The 20631-nt window shown below is 40.1% G+C and overlaps 1 protein-coding gene and 1 long non-coding RNA gene across 3 annotated transcripts in view; one reads left to right on the forward strand and one right to left on the reverse strand.

The window, feature by feature from the left end:
- The window catches only part of LOC145495146 (PR domain zinc finger protein 14-like), an 11903-nt gene extending 8370 nt beyond the window's left edge, over positions 1-3533 (reverse strand). Inside the window, exons 1-3 of one of the 2 annotated variants that reach the window (XM_081474727.1) lie at positions 3264-3533; positions 2865-2979; positions 2447-2621 (exon numbers count right to left, since the gene is read on the reverse strand). In XM_081474727.1, coding sequence (XP_081330853.1) covers positions 2447-2621; positions 2865-2979; positions 3264-3400 — 427 coding nt within the window. In that variant the 5' untranslated portion in view covers positions 3401-3533. The remainder of the gene's footprint in view (positions 1-2446; positions 2622-2864; positions 2980-3263) is intronic. The other variant, XM_081474728.1, reaches the window with a different exon arrangement.
- Positions 3534-6063: 2530 nt separating this feature from the next.
- Positions 6064-12532, forward strand: LOC145495257 (uncharacterized). Its single transcript, XR_014050392.1, has 2 exons — positions 6064-6473; positions 11169-12532. It is a non-coding gene; the product is annotated as an uncharacterized LOC145495257 (long non-coding RNA).
- Positions 12533-20631: the final 8099 nt, after the last annotated feature.

Here is a 20631-nt window from a genome sequence, read left to right on the forward strand (position 1 = left end):
ACATTCCAACGGCGGATTTTGGGCAAAATCTATGAGAAACACAGGCCAAGGCGGGCGACTTGAAGCCATTTTCCCAGAGATATTTCTTGATATCCTAACAGGTGGGTGTATATTTAACCCGAAGAAAGTGTTTTCATGGTATTTAAAGTTATGGCCCATAGCAAAATATGTTTTTATGCAATAATTCTCTTGCGATATATTGTAAAATTTTAAGTGTCAGTTTGATCTCTTTTCGGGCTCAAAACTAACTTTGATTTATTTTATTTTTCGCTCAGTCATACCACGAAGACCTGAACTGAATATAAAATCCAATGAAAGATTCTCAAGTAGCTGTTCTGCAGAGCGCGAAGCAATCAAATATTCGGAAAATTCAGCAAAACCGGAAGTAGATTTTGAGCCCAATCGGGGCGAAATCGTTTTTAGCATATTTCTACCAAAGAAAGCTGTATTAGCAGAAACTAACTATGGTCTGTTTCTATTCTTACTAGGACCTATCTATGGACAAAATACAAGCGAAATCAATTTTTCGACTTGTGCCATTGATAGGCGATTTAAGTCCATTTTTATAGGCATTCACTCTTATGTGTCTGGTTTAGTTTCGGAAATACTTGGAGTTTTTCAAAGGTAGAATCAACTGGAGGACTCAAACAAAGAAATTAACGGTCTTAAAGCATACTTTCTTAATCCGGCGTTTCTTTTGCGTGTAGAAAGAAAACCTTCAGTTTGTTACTTGAAGCACTTCACAGAATTGAGCTCACCCGAAACATGAAAAACCAAAATGAAAATTTTACTTGCATTCTCTAAAATGCCATAACTAGCAGCAAAAAGGCAAGAGTTACCTTATGAATTACTTAAGATGGAAAGGTCGTTGCTTGTAAGCATAATAGCAGGTAATATGATTTTTACTAAAAATTAAATCAAGTCACGTTTCAGCAGGGACCAATTAACACGCTGTCGCTTGCAAATCCAGCTTGGCTTTATACTTGTCAGGACTGTCGGGAAATTTTTTAATGACTGGAAACATACTGACCATACTGTAAAGGGTATGCCTTCTATTTGAAGCAGTAAATGGAAGCTCGCTGTATTTTTAAATTTTCTTATTGAACTAAACTATTGTGAAGATGTGAGAACAGGTTATTGTTTTCTAAGGATAGAACCTTTGTCACCTGACTGCAAAATGAAGCCTTGTCTTCGTGTATCAAACTGTTATGTGAATCATTTCTTTATTTTCCCAATAAGGGACTACGGCTCTACTTTCTTGATCTTAATGATAGACAAGCAATGTTATTGTTAAAAGACTTCAATGTAGCCTGATTTTTTTGTCGATAAAATCAGAAATGAGTTTGCCTGCAGCGTCCTAAATGTAATCATTCTATTGTCATGGCTTGAGCTAGCTAAGTGTAGTCGGACCGGAATGAAAACGGCTTAATTTTTAAAAAAATATATTTGGCATTTATGAATTAAGCTCGAAAAAAAAAGCTCTTTCAATGTGAGCTGCTGTTTCAAATGAGTGTCGTTTTTTTCTTTCAACCTGAGGAAGCTCTCAAAAATAGAACAGTCAAAAGAAATAACCATAGTTGCAAGTATCCGGAACTTCGCGAAATAAGGACTTAAAATCTCACTTGCAATAATAAACGATGTTAAAATGCGCAAAACGGCGTTGTTCCACCCACAGTCACGACTAACCAACAACGAGAATCAAAGCGCAGTGAAAACGTATACGATTTTGTATTTCTTCCTTTTCTAATAGTTAGCCTGTTTTACTTAAAGACTCGTCAAAATAGTGTTATGAAACTTTCTGCCGTGTGGCTTTTAATGTGGCGGTTGTCTAGTTCAACGATTAGGCTACGCACAAAAGACATTGAGCACACACTTCATTAACAGCATCGTACACTGCTTACATGACTAGTTCGTTTCACTTGATTTTGTTCTGTGCTCGCGTTGGTGCAGTGACAATATTTTTAAGCGCGCTTTCTCTCTTAATCCACTTTTGCTTTTAATTTTCGAAGTCATTTAAAATTGCCCACTTTCGGCTTCTAAGCAACACGGCTGTTTTAAGAGAATGTTCCTCATAAAGAAAGCAGAAAGCCTTTCATCACTGTTTCCCAGGAGAGTGAAAGCACGCGAAAAATTTCCATAGAAAAGGAAGCAATTACAATAGTTCGTTACGGCGCTTTGCATCTTTCTGTTTTTGATGTTTTGTCTTGATTAAGCATTGTGTGTCGCCAAGCAAAGCGTAAGCCGTGGCAATAATTACAACATAAAGAACAAAAGAAAATCAACACAGTTAATGACAAAGCATACAACATGTTTCCTAACTATAGGTAGAGCTTTATAACAATGAACTTTCTAAGAAGTACAGTAATCCCTTGTAAACCAGAGTAAATAAACTAAATCAGTCTGACCGAAATGTATCGAAGATACTGTGAATGAAGTCATACATTACCTTGAGAGGAACGGTTGACTCCGATGTTTTTATCCTTGGAAGTAAAGTAACCGAAAAGTGAAAAGTTCAGATCTTCTGGGGTAAATTCCCCAGTGACTGGTATGTTGTTTGCAGCAGATTCACTGCTTTCCTGGCTTATGTCGCCTTCCCTGTGCATCTCGACTTGAAATGTAATCTAAGTAAATAAAAACGCCAATAAAAGTGGTTATTTAATGTAAATATTCCAAGTTGTGTTTCCTAGTGTTCAGAGCTTGTCGTGTAACACTTCGTCTTTGTCAACAACAATCCCGAATAAAAGGAAAAAAATTTGCATTCCCTGATTATTACATTAGCTTCGCCCTCAACTTGGAGAATTAACAACTGGCAAGCATTTAACGAAAATTTATCGAACTAAAAATATCATAGAAAACTATATTACCTGTTTTACGGTGGAAATACTAAAAAAATTCCATTCACGCAGAGTTTGAGTTAGAGTAGTGTCCGATTCAGCGAGCAACCCGTGCTCGCTTGCTTGAGCTGGTCGAGTTATTATTCTGTAAAGTAAGCACAAGCCAGTTTGATTCGACCAGATAAACAAGCTGCAGTCAAATATCAAGCTTTCGTTTAGAATTGATATTTTGGTTGAACAAACCATCAGCTTAATCCACAAAGTGCGTGTTGTGGATGGTACGCACGCTCGTCTTCATACGTGAGGCTCTTATCTAACTTGTAAACAGGATTACTGAATTCAATTCTTCTAGTTCAAAAGTAACAGATACGAGAAAGATACGTGAAAGCAAACTTGTAGATGAATTTAACTCCTATCTAGAAAACTCACTTTGAGCTAGTTGTTAATGCCGACTGGAGGCTGCAGCTGGTAGGAGGCGGACCGTCTCTAACTGCACACGACACACTCACTACTCTTGCTTTACCGCGGGCTATCTTCGCGCACCAATTTATACACCCCGCGCGCATGCGTATTCCAATAAAGTGTTTCTGGGATGTGTTTCTCGGATCTGTCTCTCGTTTTGTTTAAAATTTCACTGTCATTATTGATGTCTTTCGGCAAAGCCACACCTCCTACCGGCATTGATTTTTGCTTTCTCAGTTGATTCCCAGTGGACCCTATGTTGTTAAAATGTGAGTAACTATTCTAAGCACACTTGGATAAAGTTCACAAAAACACAAAAGCGCTTTATGAGAAGTCGTGCACAAGGAACCGGAAAGTATATGACACTTCGAAAAATTGGATTCAAAGGTCGTCTGTGTTTCTGAGGGGTGTCAACAGTAACAATAACATGAAATCGTCTTCCAATCTCCTAATGAACTACTTTCTATTCAAACTTGCGATGTCGAATAGTTTTGAATAGTTAATTCACTCTTGTCATGAACTGTGTTCCAACATTTTGATCAATTTCCGGCTGTTCTTGGGAACGAATATCATAGAAATTAAAGTAATGTCAAGTGTGAAATTCAAGGATTTGAATCTCTCACCGATAACCGGTGCTCAGAGTACAAGTGTTAACTACTGCATTCCACACGGGCTGTATACAGGTTGCTAACCACCAGAGTCCTCAGTGCAATGAAACAAGACAATTAATTACATGGCAAATTTGTCCAAGATCAAAACGAGAATTATGATTGGTTGACAAATGTCCACTGAGAATTACGGACCGCTTAGAGGGCCGCTCATGAATTAGTTTCAGCAAAATTGCTTTTTGAAAGCATTGCACAAAAGAAAACAGTTCGCTGTTAAGTAGAAATGTTTTTTTTTTCATATTTGGGGAACTATTTAAGTTTAACGTTCACGAAAGCGACCTGAAAAATGTAAATAAATGTTTAACTTTAAAGAAGCTCGCCATAGGAAAAAATCCAATCTCGTAGATACAGCAAACAATTTAACAGAACATCCACGGAACGAGATAAATTTCTTAAGCGAAGACTTTCAACAAAGTGTTAACTTTCTACTGGCGACAAGATCTCTTTGAAGACACATGGCACGTTCCTCGTGCTTACATACGGGAGAATCCGGAAGTCGGTAGAAACATAAATACTACATCATAAGAAGGAAACTAGGGTCTAGTTAGGAGCCTAGTTTTTGAAAAGAAAACCAAGTCCTTAGCGACTGTTTGGTTGGCCTGCACAGGAGGTAACTTCGAATGCGACGATAATTGTCAGAGCACAAAGAAAGGCCACAAACACAAAGTTGGAGTTACAAGATTCCATAATGTAGTGTCAAATTTAAGGAATTAAGTGATTCTGCTGGCCGTATGTTCATTATTCCGAGTCCGAGCGTCTATTCATGCCAAGCATTTTTTTTGTCACTTCTTTGGATTTTTTTTTAGTCCAAAACCACAGCGTTCCGGTCCCGGGGGAAAAGTTCAAACGCTTCTGTGCCGAGACTAATTAATGAAGGACTTTTCAAAACTGTTTCAATCAGTTTTGTTGGGGAGTTGGCAAATGAGCAATTGGGTATATAAAGCCCCGGCCAAACGATCGCAACATTTCGACGCAACATATCGCAACATTGTTGGGCACAACATGTTGCGTGCGTTTGGCCACCCTGTTGCGACGTGTTGCGACATGTTGGGTCTTGTAAATCGAACTAGTGCGCATGCCCGGGTGCAACATTGTTGCACGAACCTGGCCAAACGAGTAAATATCATGCAACATCCACAAATGCTGCATGAAAAATTTGATCATTTTCAAACTTGAGCCAACAACACCCAACATGTCCCAACATGTCGCCACAGGGTGGCCAAACGCGCGCAACACGCTGCGCCCAACAATGTTGCGATATGTTGCGTTGAGATGTTGCTATCGTTTGACATCACGTCGGAGGAAATTAAAAACGTAACAATCATCGGTTATTTTGGATCTGTGTTTGAGGAAAACCCGGACAAGGAAACCAAATGATAATGCTGACTATATTGTTCTCGAAAAGCTCCGTTTTCAAAATATTTTCCGTCCAAAAGCCGGCCTTTTCAAATTCCTCTGGTTTGAAGAGCGTTTTCGAAAAGCCCCGTTTCCGTAACGGATTAGTGTTAACGATAGGCCTAACTGTAGAAACAGAGCTGCGTTTTCAAATTTTTAGACGCTGCCAAAATCATCAGTGAATTGTATTGTTCTGGGGACACGGAACGGAGATGTTTATTTATTTTATTCACTGAAATTTAGATGTTAGACCGTAAACTGAAGGAAGACTTCAGGGACCATGGCAGTGCAATGCTTGGGAGGCGCAAGCACCCTCGCACCAAGCGTCTTCGTTCCCCTTGAACCGGAACCCCCGGAACCTACCCGGAACCCACCCGGAACCTTGACAAAAAACCAAAATGATAAAAATCAAATAAAAATAATAAATATAATACAAATCAGATAAAAATAATAAAAGTGAAATTAAAAAAAAGTAGTTTTCACCTTAAAAATACTTGAACAGGACGGCACCTGACTAACGGAGTGTTTACTTTGCCAAAGGCCAAAGTACAAAGTAATTTTTACGACTCGAAACCACGAGAGCTTCCATATTTTTTTAATACGACCATGAGTGAGGCGAAAGAGACTATCACCATAGAAGATGAATCTGAAGATGACGATACTTAAGAACTATATCAGACGGTTTTCATCAAAACCGAGGAAACGTGTCCTATTGCCAGGTAACATTTCCTTCAAACAGAAATTTGACTGTTTCCTGAGTTACGTAAGCTTAAAAGCTGATCGCTTTCGTAAAAATCTAGCCTGCAGTGCAGGCGTCTTATTGGGGCGAGTTAGCGTTACAACCTTGCGACCGCCTTTTTAGACCGCCATGTTAGACGGTGGGGGGTGGGGGAGGGGAAATATGAGAATATGAAATATGAAATATGATCATGAAATATGAGAGATTTTCTTCGCTCCACCCCTCCCCTATCCTTCCTCTTGCCTATCATTCAACCCCTTGGTAAAACTTTCTTTCTCTCCCCAGTCTTCCACTGCATGAAAAATTCAAGATGGCGGCTAAACTTTTTACGATGTGAGCGCTCGCTCGAAAAAATCTCGCCTGCTCTGCAGGCTAGTAAAAATCTGCTCACAAGTTTACGCGGTTTCGTTTCATTTCAACAGTGCTGTAAAGACTGAAGGGAACGATCATGACGAGCTAATCGAAATCCTTTCCTCGCCGGAAACATGTCCAGAAAAGAAGAGGTAAGCGCAGGTTCATTAACTTTTTGTGAAGGCGTAGCGAAAAAACAAAAACAAAAAACAAAAAACAGAACTAAACGAAGTCACTCAGGAATTGTTTTTTTCCAAGGTAGTTCGTTTTCATAAAACTGCTTTATGTTTACATATCAGACGAGGCCGGTTGAACTGGGTCAGGGTGTGTGTGCATATTATAAACTAATTGCGATTTTTAGACGGCTGTTGGGAGAATGAGTCTATCTTTTTGTCGAGGGTCGAGGGTCGAGGGCCCCATGTCGAGGGTCGAGGATCGAGGGTAATATATATTTTTTTCTGAGTCTTGTTTATTCAAATGTCACAAATCGTAGGAGTCGTGAATCCAAGGATTGTCAACCCCATTTTACATGACCATTCAGTATACGTGTATTTGCTTTGTCATAACACCAAACCTAATTTGGTAAAATGTTGACGTGACTTCCTGTCGCACGATCAGTCGAACTTTCAAATAAATTCTCTGAAATACATGCCGTAACTACTGGCTATTTACAAACGAAGAGCCTAGTGGAGGAAAGGTTTTCTAGGTCTTACCGTCGCTTGCAACTTCCGGTCAATCAAAATTCAAAGTCTTGGGAAACTTCAAAGTTTACCCGCCCACTTGGGAACATTTTGGCGCCACTCTGCAAACGCTTGAAGAGAAGCAAAGTCAGCAACGCATACGGGCATTTTGTCTTTTGCAGTTTTGAAAATCAGAATGAATGATAGGAAATCAATAGAGGATTTTCTGTCGGATATCAGTTACTTAGCCCATGTGAAAGGTTCATCGAGGAAAAGAGGCAAGAATTACACCCGCTTTCAGTGTTACGTGCAGAGCAACTATCTTTCGACATGCCATCTTTCGACATGCTATGTAACCTGGCCTACGTCAAAAATGTAAGCACAACGGACTTCTATATGGTCAAACTCAACTTTTAGTCATGAAAGATGGATTTATTTGACATCAAACTCAGGTTAGTCAGGTTAGGAGATCAAGAAGTCATTCTGTGGGAGACAAATTGTTTACATCTTTCGAATATTAAACTGAGCGGTAGCGACCCAATTCCACCGGAAGTCACCATTGAGAGCCGATCGACTACATTAAAATCGTTTGAATTATCCCGTAGATCGGACGTCCACAGTCTCCTTCATTCATTTGAGGTCAGTAATTATCATATACTTGTCATTTGTTCCGCTAATAACCGGAAAAATTGCCAGTTTCACAGGTAAACTGTCTTTCAGCCGTTTATATAGCGTGTCGAAAGATGGAATGTCGAGAGATGGTCGAAAGATGTCGCCTATGCACGTAACACTGAAAGCAGGTGTAAAGTTCAAGCTTGAGGAAGCAAGCGCTAAAAGATAAGAACTTGAAGAAACGTCTGCCAAGATAAGAGACGTAGCTTCCGCGCTTGAAAATACCGGTCAACGCTATGTAATTGTCATGTAAGAAAACACACAGTTTGCACCTGCCGAATGGCAAAATGTGAGTCAGTGTTTTTCTGTGGATAGTTGAGTAGGCATCCAGATGAAAAACGGGAGTTTCAGGAGAAAAAAAGGGAAATAGCAGCATTGGAAACGGCCGCCGCGAAAATAGAACTGGATTTGAACTGGCTTTCTCCCGAGTAAAAATAGTTCTTTGAATAAACACGTAGAGGAAATTTTGCTTAAAAAGTTTCCCCTTTGATTTCCTATCATTCATTCTGACTAGGTATAAAATACTAGGTGGAAGATTGTATTCAACAAGTTTGAAGGATGTAGCTTGGCTAGAAGGTAAAGTCTGCATGCAAGTGGCCCATCAGGCCGGAGCTTATCCCGATTTCTAGAAGACGCTCAGTTAATTTGTATAATGTTCCATACATTTTTCTGTATTTTTCTTCCCGCGAACCGCGTCCACCCAGCCAAATTTACAGACAAATGTATGGAAAATTAGAAAAATAAACCGAGCTTTAAACGTGATGAATACAATTCTCTACCTAGTATTTTAACGTTACGATTCACAAATTGTGTAAAATTCAATTTTGAAAAAATTTATTTGCCACCGGATTCCCATACAAACACTGTAATTTCTGATATGTAGTCTATTTAAGCTCGCAAATCTCAAATCTTGCGACCCATCGCAAAGCCCTGCAAGTTTACCGAAGGAGAGAGAATTTGCTCCCATCGCCTCCCGGAGGGGGGGAGAAGGGAACTCCCTTATATGGGCTATATAGGTATGTGCGGCCCCAAAGGGTATGGTTTTTCAGCCGTTTTAGTCATAAATAGGGTATCGATTTTAGCCATTTTGGTCGTAAATAGGGTATGGATTTTGCACTCTAGCCTTGATATGGGTATGTTTTTAAGAGGAAGCCACTTTTTCATCATTATCGAAAAGAAAATCAACCACCCTTCACAAATTATGTTTACGGTAATTTAACATTGGTCTGAACTAGGGAACTAATTGTAACGCAGGTCTGAAACAGGGTTTTGATTTAAGGGTCAGTTCATAAATAGGGTTTCGAATTTATGGTCGGGTCAAAAGTAGAGTAGAGAATATCGAAGATTTTAGTCATAAATAGGGTAAGGGTTTTGGGAAGCGGGCTGCACAACCCCGCCAAATTTTTCCGGGTGTACCACCCCATCCCCGGGCATCGCCTCCAGATTCCACCTACAGTTCCTGTTTGATAGATGGAAAATGAATATTTTGCATCGCGGCCCGTCAATATCACTGGAAAACAATGAAGCCAACACTCCACGAAATCGCGTTGGTAGTAACACGACCTAAACAGCTACAACGACATAGAAAACGAGGTACACAAACGAAGCCAGGGAAGGCGTTTTTATTTGTTTTCCACAGTGAAAAATTTGAGCGAAGCTAAAAATGTGAAATCCGAAGCGAGTGAGGCACTTTGACACAACATTGTCACTATCAATACAAATATTAACGCGAACCACATTCCGTTATCCCTGTGTTTTATCTTCTTGTTGAAGAAATTACAACTGTAAAACTGAATGTTTGGATTGATTTCTACGCGGATAGCCATTCAAAAGTTGATGGCATTAGTACATCGGCCAAAGCATCCAGCGTGATGAAGTCACATGAAAACCGGACTTTGAATGTTATAGAAGGTTATAGATAAATAATCAGCGCTGTGATATATTATTAAACCCTCGACATGGGACCCAAAAAGATATCTGAATCGAACAGACTACATTATCTTTCTCGCTGTAGCAAAGACGTTTGTGATATGAAGTGCGATCATGTTAGCAGACATTAAACTAAATCGGGGAGGAACATGTAGACCGGACTCGACTAAGCGGAGGAAATCGAGCCTACAGCAAAGGGTAAAAAAAAAAAAAACCCAGAAAAAAAAATATTACCCTCGACCCTCGACAAAAAGATAGACTCGTTTGAGGGATGTAGCTTGGCTTCTTTTCTGGACTTGTTTCCGGCGAGGAAAGGATTTCGATTAGCTCGTCATGATCGTTCCCTTCAGTCTTTACAGCACTGTTGAAATGAAACGAAACCGCGTAAACTTGTGAGCAGATTTTTACGAAAGCGATCAGCTTTTGAGCTTACGTAACTCAGGCAACAGTCAAATTTCTGTTTGTATGAAGGAAATATTACCTGGCAATAGGACACGTTTCCTCGGTTTTGATGAAAACCGACTGATATAGTTCTTAAATATCGTCATCTTCAGATTCATCTTCTCATGGTCACTCATGGTCGTATTAAAAGAACATAGGCACGCAAGGCGTGCAAGAGTTTTTTTTTTGTGAACTAAAAGTCTCGGAGATAGGAGCATTCATAGAACTGTTTACAGTAATGATTTGGTTTATTTGACAAGTTTTTTTGGTTGCGATGTACAGCAAGAAAGAAACTGATGTTACCTCACATTACCGATGTTACATCGGTAATGTGAGGTAACTAAATAGTAAGCCATAAAATCTTTGACTGAACAGACTGCAGTAATCTGACACGTCTCCAGATTAATGTAGATACCATCTTATTTTCTAACAGGCAGTTTGATTCGTTCTTTGATACAACCCACACTGTGATTGGTGTGACACGCGCACATGCATAACACCCTCACTCACCGATCACATAGCCCTTCCAACCCCTAAGGGGAATTTTTGCTCAAAAATACTCAAGTTAAGGACGTTCGCGCCCAAAATGTTCCCACATACAGATTTTTAAGCGATAACGTAATCGCTTTATGCTGGCATACATGCATTCCTTTGGATAGTGATTTCGCATAGTTTGTCGCGCTTATGTCCGTGCGCTTTTGTCGCGCACTTTTTATCCCCCTGTGGAAGCGAAATGCACTCTGGGAGTTCCTTTGCTGCTTTCCTTTACTGTTTGTAGGTTCAGCGGAGTGCTTTTAATTGGAGCTTTTAAAAGAAGATTTAGGGGTGGATTTTGGTTTAAACAGTATCGGATAAATTTGGGTTCACGGGCAAACTCATAATAAGAACATGTCCTCCATACATGCAAGTTTAGATAGACAAGTAAGTCGCATAGGCGATAGGTGAAGGCTTTGCGGCTTTCCTTTACTGTTTGTAGGATCAGCAGACTGCTTTTAAGCAATATGACAAGTATACAGTTAAAACAACAAATTAATTTCCGGTGAGGTAATTAGTGTTGCCAAATATTTTTAAAGGTAATAAGGTGTCGATTTCAGAGAGAGTAACATTCCTTTGCGGGTTTCCTTTGCGGCTATTCTTTGCTGTTTGTAGGATCAGCGGAGTGCTTTTAATTTCAGCTTTTAAACGAAGATTTGGGGGTTGATTTTGGTTTATACAGTGTCGGATAAATTTGCGCTCACTGGCAAACTCGTAATAAGAACATATCGTCCATACATACAAATTTAGATAGACAAGCAAGTCGCACATGCGATAGCTGAAGTGTCTACATAAAATTTACGGATTGGTAGCGGAGTTGTACTTTTGCCAGTCTTGAAGTGAATTGAATGAGCATTGTATGAGCACTGAAATATACAGTTTACAGTAGCGATAATGAAGTCAGGGTACGATTCATTTGCAGTTTTCAGTTTTTTATGAAGTTTTGGAAATGTGCTGTTTTATATTTTCTGTCAACGAAAGAGTGGTTGTGATTAAACAATCGATAATCGTTTTGTCAGGGTGAAGACAATAGGAATGTTCATTGATGACAAGTATACGGTTAACAACAAATTAATTTTCTGTGAGGTAATTAGCGTTGCCAAATATCTTTAAAGATAATAAGGTGTCGATTTCAGAGAGAGAAACTTGTACTTTGCGGCTTTCCTTTGCTGTTTGTAGGATCAGCGGAGTGCTTTTAATTTCAGCTTTTAAACGAAGATTTGGGGGTGGATTTTGGTTTATACAGTGTCGGATAAATTTGCGCTCACGGGCAAACTCATAATAACATATCTTCGATAGATACAATTTTAGATAGACAAGCGGGTCGCACACGCGATATGACTCGTCAAGAGAAAATTATTTTCTCTTGGACAAGTATATGGTCAAAACAATAAATTAATTTCCGGTGAGGTAATTAGCTTTGCCAAATATCTTTAAAGATAATAAGGTGTTGATTTCAGAGAGAGGAACTTTTCAGCGGAGTGCTTTTTATTTTGGTTGGTACATTTCGCTGACCCCTGGCACATGGACTAACAAGATGGACCTGGTACGTGAACTACTTGAATGAACCACCAATGGACTACCCTAAGTGTAAACCCCTAAACTTTCTAACCCAAAAGTTTAAGAATCAGTTTGTCTGCTCATGTCCCAATCTTCTAGGAACAATTTTTAAACGTCATCGCTTCTGCATGCATTGCGTGCCGTTTATTTTTCTAAACTTGCCACGCAGAAAGGTAATGATCTACTTTTGCCAAAAAGGCAAAAAAATGCGGGGGGGGGGGGGGGGGGGTTACCGACTTCGTTTTGGAGAGATTATGCCCGGAAGAACACCCTAAATCTGAAAAAATCGGGCTTCGTTAGCGAATAAGGTCACAGTGTCTGTAAGCCCCAAAATACTGCAATTAGATCTTTTAAGTGAAATATTCTCTGTCAAATACGCATTTAGCGATCATAGTTTCACGCGCCTTGCAGCCGCAAGATGGCAGGATTCGAAGCCCCGTGGACAGAAATCTTGAAATTTTTTTAACTTCCCACATTGATTTTTTGTCCATTTTTGGACAATGTGGCGATAATTGTAAATAAAATCTGTTTCTGGTAACAAAAGTAGGGGTCACCGAACGTCCAAGATCGTTAAATCCGCTCAAAGCTATAGCAATGGCCATCTTCCCTGTTATTGTTCACTACTTCACCGAAAATAGAAAGAGTGAGAAAAAAACGTCTCTGACACGTTGAAAGTCTGATTTAATTAAATTGCACTTTAACTTGGTGCCACGCAGTCTTCAAAGAACATTTGAACAGTTTTCATACTTTTTACCTTTAAAAATATCGGACTGAAAAGAATGTCATAAAATGCCTATCAAATAAAAATATTAAACTGCCAGTGCAGAGACGTAAAAACCGTCCAGAAATGAAAACTTCTTTTTTGTTTAATATCCTGGGAACAATAGCCGATAACTTGTCAGCTCTAATTGAATTTACTCCCATATAAAAAGTGTTAAGTTACCTTTTGTAACTAAAGCTAGCAAACATCTCGTGGGAACAAGTGGTGACGATTCGTCAGCTCTAATTGAATTTACTCCCTTGTGAAAAACATGTTCGGGTCAATTCACAGAATATTTTCAACACGTAGTCGTTAAAACTCAAAGCTTTAATTGCGACGCTCGACGTACAGACATCTCCACGGCTTGTCAACTTGTTCTACGTCTACGGTGAAAAACTGAACAAGAAAAAACCTAAATTAACAACACATTCGGACAAATGGAAACTGTGAAACCTATACTTACATGTTCTGTGCGGTTTCGACGGGAAAAGTACAAAACTGTAGCAAAAAACAACATTGTGAAAGCAATCCGCCCGACACGAAACTCAGTTTCAAAGACAAACCATGTGCGACTGAGTCACGTGATTCGACATAGTCCCACCAGCTGTGCACAGTTCGACCCTAAACGAGAGTCAGCTTATAACAGACCTAGGTCAATTTCAGTGTATCAGGTTCGGCCGCTAGTTGGCCTCAACTAAACAAGAGTGTCAAATTACCCTTTGTAACTAAAAAATAAAAATATCTCGTTATATTTGCATGTAACCAGAACAAAACAATCGTTACCTGCACTTCATTGTAAACGTTAGAACTGTTCCAAATTTAAATAGTCTCGTCTCCTCTAAAACATGTCCTAAGAACTAGAAGCGACGATTCGTGACCCCTAATTGAGTTTACTCCTTGTGAAAACTAAAAGTATCAATTCACCTTTGTAACTAAAAATAAAAATATCTCGTTTCATTTGCATACTACTAACTCATGAACTGTTTCAAAACTCAAGGCTCATCTCGTTCATAACTAGCCACCATTACACTGAACATCATGCACTCTAAAACAACCCCGGCCGATGTATGTATGTAACTGTCACACTCCGCTCCAAACCCGGACTAAAAATCACAAACTGGCAACATACATGTCAGTCTTTATTTTTCAATTACCAAAGTCCTTGTGTTTAATACAATAAAACGCTCAAGACTTCATATACTTCACTTAAGTTATCTTGAACAAAAATAATTTCCTTTTTCTTCAACTACAATTCGTGTTAGTTACTGATGTGAATAAGCGAAAACCCTGATAACATTGAAGAGAAAAGATTTAGTTTCATGAGGGGGGTGAATAGGGGTAGGCAAATCCGCCGATCTGTGCCTTTTTTTCGCCAAATCCGTCGATGCGCCAATATTTCGTTCAAATCCGAAACCACAACCACATCTGGAAACAAAAGTGTAAAAGTTCAAAGGTAAACTGGTAAATGTGAATGCCATTGTTAATTTTGCACAAATAGTAAAGAAAGCAGCATGTTTGATGACTATAACACAGTACAATTCCAATAACAGTGTCACACCTGAGTTTAAATGAGCTTCGTTCGAAAAAAGAAATAATTTGGATGAACTCATTAACAAACCGACTAAGGCTGAAGAAAGATCTATGACCCAAATTTCGTTTAGGACCCAATAACCGAACATCAAGACAGGCACAATCCGGAATCCGCGCCAAAATTCACAGCTGATCCACGATCCACTGTGTTTTCAAAATCCGCCAATCCGCTCGATTTACTGCAAAAATCCACAATCCGTGCGCTTTTTAAGGCCAAATCCGTCGATCCGCAAACCTATTCACCCCCCTCATTCATTAAAACGTATCTTCTCATTCCAGAAGTAAGCAAGAACCATTATAATTGTAAAATCGTCATAGGATAATATCTTTTTGTTCTGTTGACCAAATTAATCGTAGTCTCTTTGCTTTTCACATTGAAACTTATCAATGGATGCTGAAATTAAAGTGCCACTGAAACGAAATTTTCGTACTCTCTTTTTTTAGCCCAATTTATAGTTTCAAATGTGCTTAAAATAATGGTGAACTTTATTTCTGTCAAATCCTAAAGGAAAGTGCTCTTTTTAGCTGCTGAAATCGACTTTTTGGAGCAAAACTGTGTCCGGGCTCTGGAACCGAGTTTAAGGACCTTGTGACGTCACTGGTTGTATTCACGCAAGAAGCGCTTAAGATTCTCTCTTGTTTTCACTTGATTTATTTAAGTTTATTCTTCATATTGTCGATACCTACTAGTTTCCTACCTTGTAATTTCAGTCCAGCCTTGACAGGAAATACACATCATAAACGTTGGAGGGCGCCAAAGAATGTAGATTCACCAAAATGAATGCTACAGATTAGAACAGCTCAGTATACTTTTCGAACATCTTGAGTACTCGATTGGAGATTTCGAAGACGAGTGTGGCAACTTTTGTATCACGTCCTGAAGCCTAAACACGATATTTCGTCGTCTGTTTTCAGCCTGGTTCTGAAATTTGGATTCTCACGTTTATCTAAGGTCTAGTAACAAGGTTCGAATATATCCTCGGCAACTTTGCTACATTAAAAGCCGTAAGCGCATCAGCCATCCGCACAATCATGAAGTTATTAACGGTCCACAAGCTTTGAGTCGAGTACTTCTTTGCACACAGAGAGCATCTTTTTATGATACTAATAAGTGAGAGTTCTTGTGGTAGACAAAATGTATCTTTGAAAATTGTGATCCGCAGCAGGGTTTGCTTTATCGCCGCATACGTATCAGTGTAAACAAAGTGGGAATTTCGCTTCTCTTTTACACGTATCTCCCAATTGTAATATTTCACGGCCGATGGATAACTTGGAGTTCTTTAGCACATACTTATGTCTATGATCTTCATTTAAAAGTATTCAAGTTCAAAGCAATTCGTTAAACGTCACTAGTTTGCACTCCTTTCGAAGGTTTATTAAACAGAATTTGAACTAATTTGCATATACGACCTTTCGCCGCCGACATTGTCACGCTTTCTCTCGTTTCCTGAAAACATATAATTGTAGGGTCATGGCAGCTAAGTTTACCTTTATAGTTTAAATTCGCTCCCTCATATAAAAGAAGAGGGTTTCTTAAATTGTTGCTGTTGTGATAACTTGTAGGATGTAGCAGATACAACTAGACTAAAGGTCACTGTGGCACAATCTCGTCCGCGGTGAAACTCACAAAGCGTCCGGTTTCCTCGAAGCGAAGCGACTCGAAAACTCGAAACGTTGTTGCTACGATTCGTGCAGCAGCATTCCGGATAATATTTTCAAAAGCCGCTTTCTCTTGTTTTCATGTCTTTTAACTTTATGAGTGTAGATATTGTTTAATTGAGTGCTGGCCATTTCACTAAGAGTCCCGATCATTTTGCGATCTAAGAACTCCCACTCGTTTGCTTGCTTACATAAAATATCCAATTAAATAGACTGAAAAGCCCCAGGATCGACTCTCCACCTCTTCATGTCTAAGGCTACAGTTATTATCTGCTTTACAGCCCTGAGATGTCCTTAAGATGTTTTTTGGGGGGCTTCGAACAGTATTCTCTTCTCCCATAATCACTCTAAATTTTCAGCGGGGCATGAGAGCAATACAACCAGTGACGTCACTAGGCTGTTTTGGCCGCGCCAAGATGGCCGCCAATTTTGGGCTTAACCAGCCAATTTCGAACGGCTGAAAAAGCAGTTTTCGCTTACCGTATGCGAAAAAAAAGTCTGCAGTGTTTCCAAGTAAGGTTGAAACGTTATTACTAAGCAAAAATCTCACATACGAAAATTTCGTTTCAGTGGCACTTTAACGACACGCCCGGAACATTCATTACGAACTCTGCAGCAATATTTAGGTTTCAATACAACACGCAAACGATTTGAACCTGGTCACAACCTCTTCACATTCCCAGTAGTGCATTCCGCCCCCCCCCCCCCAAATACAATTGATCCTGTCATAGAAACCACATCAACTTGTCTTTCATTCACATCTTAAACCCAGTGGTAGAGCAGCTAAGACTCAATTCAGAAACTTATCTAATGGGAAAAGCTCACCCTTCATCGCATGCTCGTAGTTATATGCCAAACACTGTTTCTTTGACTGATTATCCAGTTGTAGATGATTATCAAACCCGCCCACAAAATCCTCAGCCTAACCCACAGAAAATGTCGAAGTAAGCCCAATATATGAATACTTCCTCCTCTTTTATAAGAGAATTAATATGGCCGTTCTGAACTGTATCGGGATCAAATCTTCTCACATACCATTTACTTTTACAACAAGAAATTTGATTGACTGTTTATAGTAGATCCAATCTGATTGGTGTAACATACATACATCTCTCACTCACTCATCCATTGACCCGTCCATAACATACCCGACGCGCCGACTAAGAGGTATTTTTTTTTTCAAAAAAAAAAAAAAAAAACTAAAAAATGCGGAAGCTCTTGTGGTTTCGAGTCGTACAAAATACTTTGTATTTTGACCTTTGGCAAAGTAAACACTCCGTTATTTTTATTACTTTTATTTTACTTTTATTATTTTTATTTGATTGGTATTATTTGTATTATTTTTATTTGATTTTTATCATTTTAGTTTTTTGTCAAGGTTCCGGGTGGGTTCCGGGTAGGTTCCGAGGGGGGGGGGGGGGGAGGGTCCGGCTAGTTCCGGGGCGGTTCCGACGGTTCCAGTAGCTTCCGGGTGGGTTCCGCGTCTTACATACACCCTAACGAAGACTTAAAATACGAGATTGGAGGTGCAAGGTAAGTCATTCCTTTTGGTGCATGCACGAAAACCAAAATTTTTGACCGGTTCAAAAACACTTGCCCGATATTTCGGGTAAAACACCTCTGAAAGTCAAACCTTCTATGAGGGCTGGAGATTGTCTTTTCGTTATTGTAGACCGTTTTGCAAACTGTTAACCGTTTGTGATTGCTTCAATTTTATCGTTATGCCACGAGGATCACTCTCCCGCTTTTTGAGTTGTGTCTACAACCGTCTGAAGAAATGGTCCCAGTATGTCTACTAACTGACTCGTCATCTCCTATCGAATTCAGTGTTCCGTCCAGTTTCGCGACGTTTTACTGCCTTCCCCCACCCCGTTCGCGCTGTTCAAATAGTGAATTTCAGCCTAAACCGTCCAAGAAAAACGATAAAATATAAAGACAACCACAATAATCAGGCAAGCCAGAGACCAAGCCTGCATCAAAATGAGCCCGTGCTTTCACTAGAGATGTTTACCTTGGTTTTGTTTTAACTTTACTGAAGTGAAAGTTTAATCGTGTAAGCACAGTAGCAAACCTCGGTAAATGGCGGCAAAATCAAAAGTAAGCCAACCTAGATTTGTCGACAGTTGAACGCCTTATCAGGCATGGTTTAGCTCAGTAACCGACGGTAAAGCCTGGTTCACACTAGCGACATAACGACATAATGACATCGATCGTCACAAACGACAGAAAACTAAAGGACATTATCTCGACGTAAAAAGAACGTTATGTTTGTAGTGTGAACATGTAGTTATAATGACATATTAGCAACATAACAGCATGAACATGACGACATAAAGATAAAACTGATCTTTTCCTTATGTCGTTATGTCGCTAGTGTGAACCAGGCTTAACTGAGGAAAAGCAGACGTCGCGACATCTTCGCGGCAAGTGTTCACGCGTTGAGCGCGTAAAGAAGAGAAAAAGATAAGTTTCCGGATGTTACTAAAACTGGGAACTGGGAACGGGGAACGGGGAACGGGAAACGGAAAACGCGGAACGGGAAACCGGGAACGGGAAACCGGGAACGGGAGTCTGGGAACGAGTGCACACCGGAAACCCGCCTAAGAATTCAACATGGTGGACAAAGGAAAAGAAAAGGGAGCAATTTGGGGAAAGATGAGGACGTGTTACGGTTGTAAACGTGAGTTTCTACCGGCTGTGCCCCCAGATGACCAGTACGTTTTTGTTAAAGCAGAGTCCGATTGGTACTGGGATAAATACGTGTAAAGCACGAAATGGCGCCTGAGGAGAAAATCGAATCAATATTATCACATGCTACCCCAATCGGTCAGGCCACAGTCGTTCTTAAATAGAATTTCAAGCCTTCATAGTCTTCTCATATCTTCTCACTTTGTGCGCGAGCTGTCATATCAATTTTTAAAGAAAGCAGCATGCAATATGATACCGAAGATAAGTGACGTAACACATGACCATCGTTGAACGTAGGCCGTCCGTTGTCTTCGCATTCGGTAGCATGGCTGCCTTTCGGAGATCGGCAAGTCAGCCGGCAAATCAGTTAAGCAGCGAATAAATAACCTATGGCCTAGCCGCTTTGTTATAGACAAAATATATAAAGAAACGAGCAAGGAATATCCAAAATAATGCTAATGTTGGTGAAAGATGACCGCGGAAAAGCGACTGCGTGACACTCGGTATAATTTTTAGAAGACGAAAAACAGTCTTTATTCAATGTCTGCATTTTGTACCCAGTCTGCAGTTTGCATTTTGTACCCGGTGTGCAGTCGTGCAACCTGCATTCTTTCATTTTGTACTGACCGATTGGGGTGGCATCAGGAGCCCATTACCCGGAGCTTCCATCTTCTATACCGACCCTCTGATTCAACCCTGTCTCGTATCTTTTTATTTTTAGAAGCACCTCCCACGGAGGTTTTCGCGGGTGCTTTTATAATAGCGAATCATGAGAGAGCTGTGGTGGCCCGCATGTGACGTGTAACCATAGAGGACAAGAAAGTATTTCAATGATGGTGGAAAGCGAGGAAAGTTTATTATTTTGTTAGGAAGTTATGCGGACGTCAGCGTGTTCTCGCGGGAAATTGAAGAACTCCCGCAGATATCACAGTTCTAATAATAAAAAGATACGGGACAGGGTTGACTCAAGGGTACAACTCATATGGAGGCTCCGGGTAATGGGCTCCTGGGTGGCATGTGATACCGATTCGATTTTCTCCCCAGGCGCCGTTTCGTGCTTTGTTTATCCCGGTACCAATCGGACTCTGCTTTAACAAGAACGTACTGGTCATCTGGGGGCACAGCCTGTAGAAACTCACGTTTACAACCGTAACATTTCCTCACATTCTCCCAAATTGGTTTCTTTTCTTTTTCTTTGTCCGCCATGTTGAATTCTCGGACGGGTTACCGCTGTACACTCGTTCCCAGACTCCCGTTCCCGGTTCCCCGTTCCCCGTTACCAGTTTTAGTAACATCCTAAGATTCCTCCTAATATAAGTAGGTTTCAAGTCAACGGGCAAATAAAGCTAAATTAACTCATATTTGGACAAAGAAATTCCGGACTGCTGTTTCCCGTTCATCGTCAAGTGCCGTAAGCGTTTCCTTTCTGTTAGAAGCTCACTGCGTAGCTTAGTTGCAGTGTACATGCAGGCGCAACTAGAAGAAGACCTACCACAAAGAGAGAGAGAAAAATATCGTAATCGAGGTCTATGGAGAAGAAAAGCAAATGTTAGAATTTAAAGCGGCCCCGAATAAGAAGAAGTACCGGTAAACATCTACGTAGCCCGGGCTCCATGGCAGATGCCATTTCAGGTTTTTTGCTGGAAGAGGCTCAGCGAGATATCAAAAT

This window comes from Orbicella franksi, chromosome 8 (assembly GCF_964199315.1).
Source record: "Orbicella franksi chromosome 8, jaOrbFran1.1, whole genome shotgun sequence".
NCBI classification, from domain to species: Eukaryota; Metazoa; Cnidaria; class Anthozoa; order Scleractinia; family Merulinidae; genus Orbicella; species Orbicella franksi.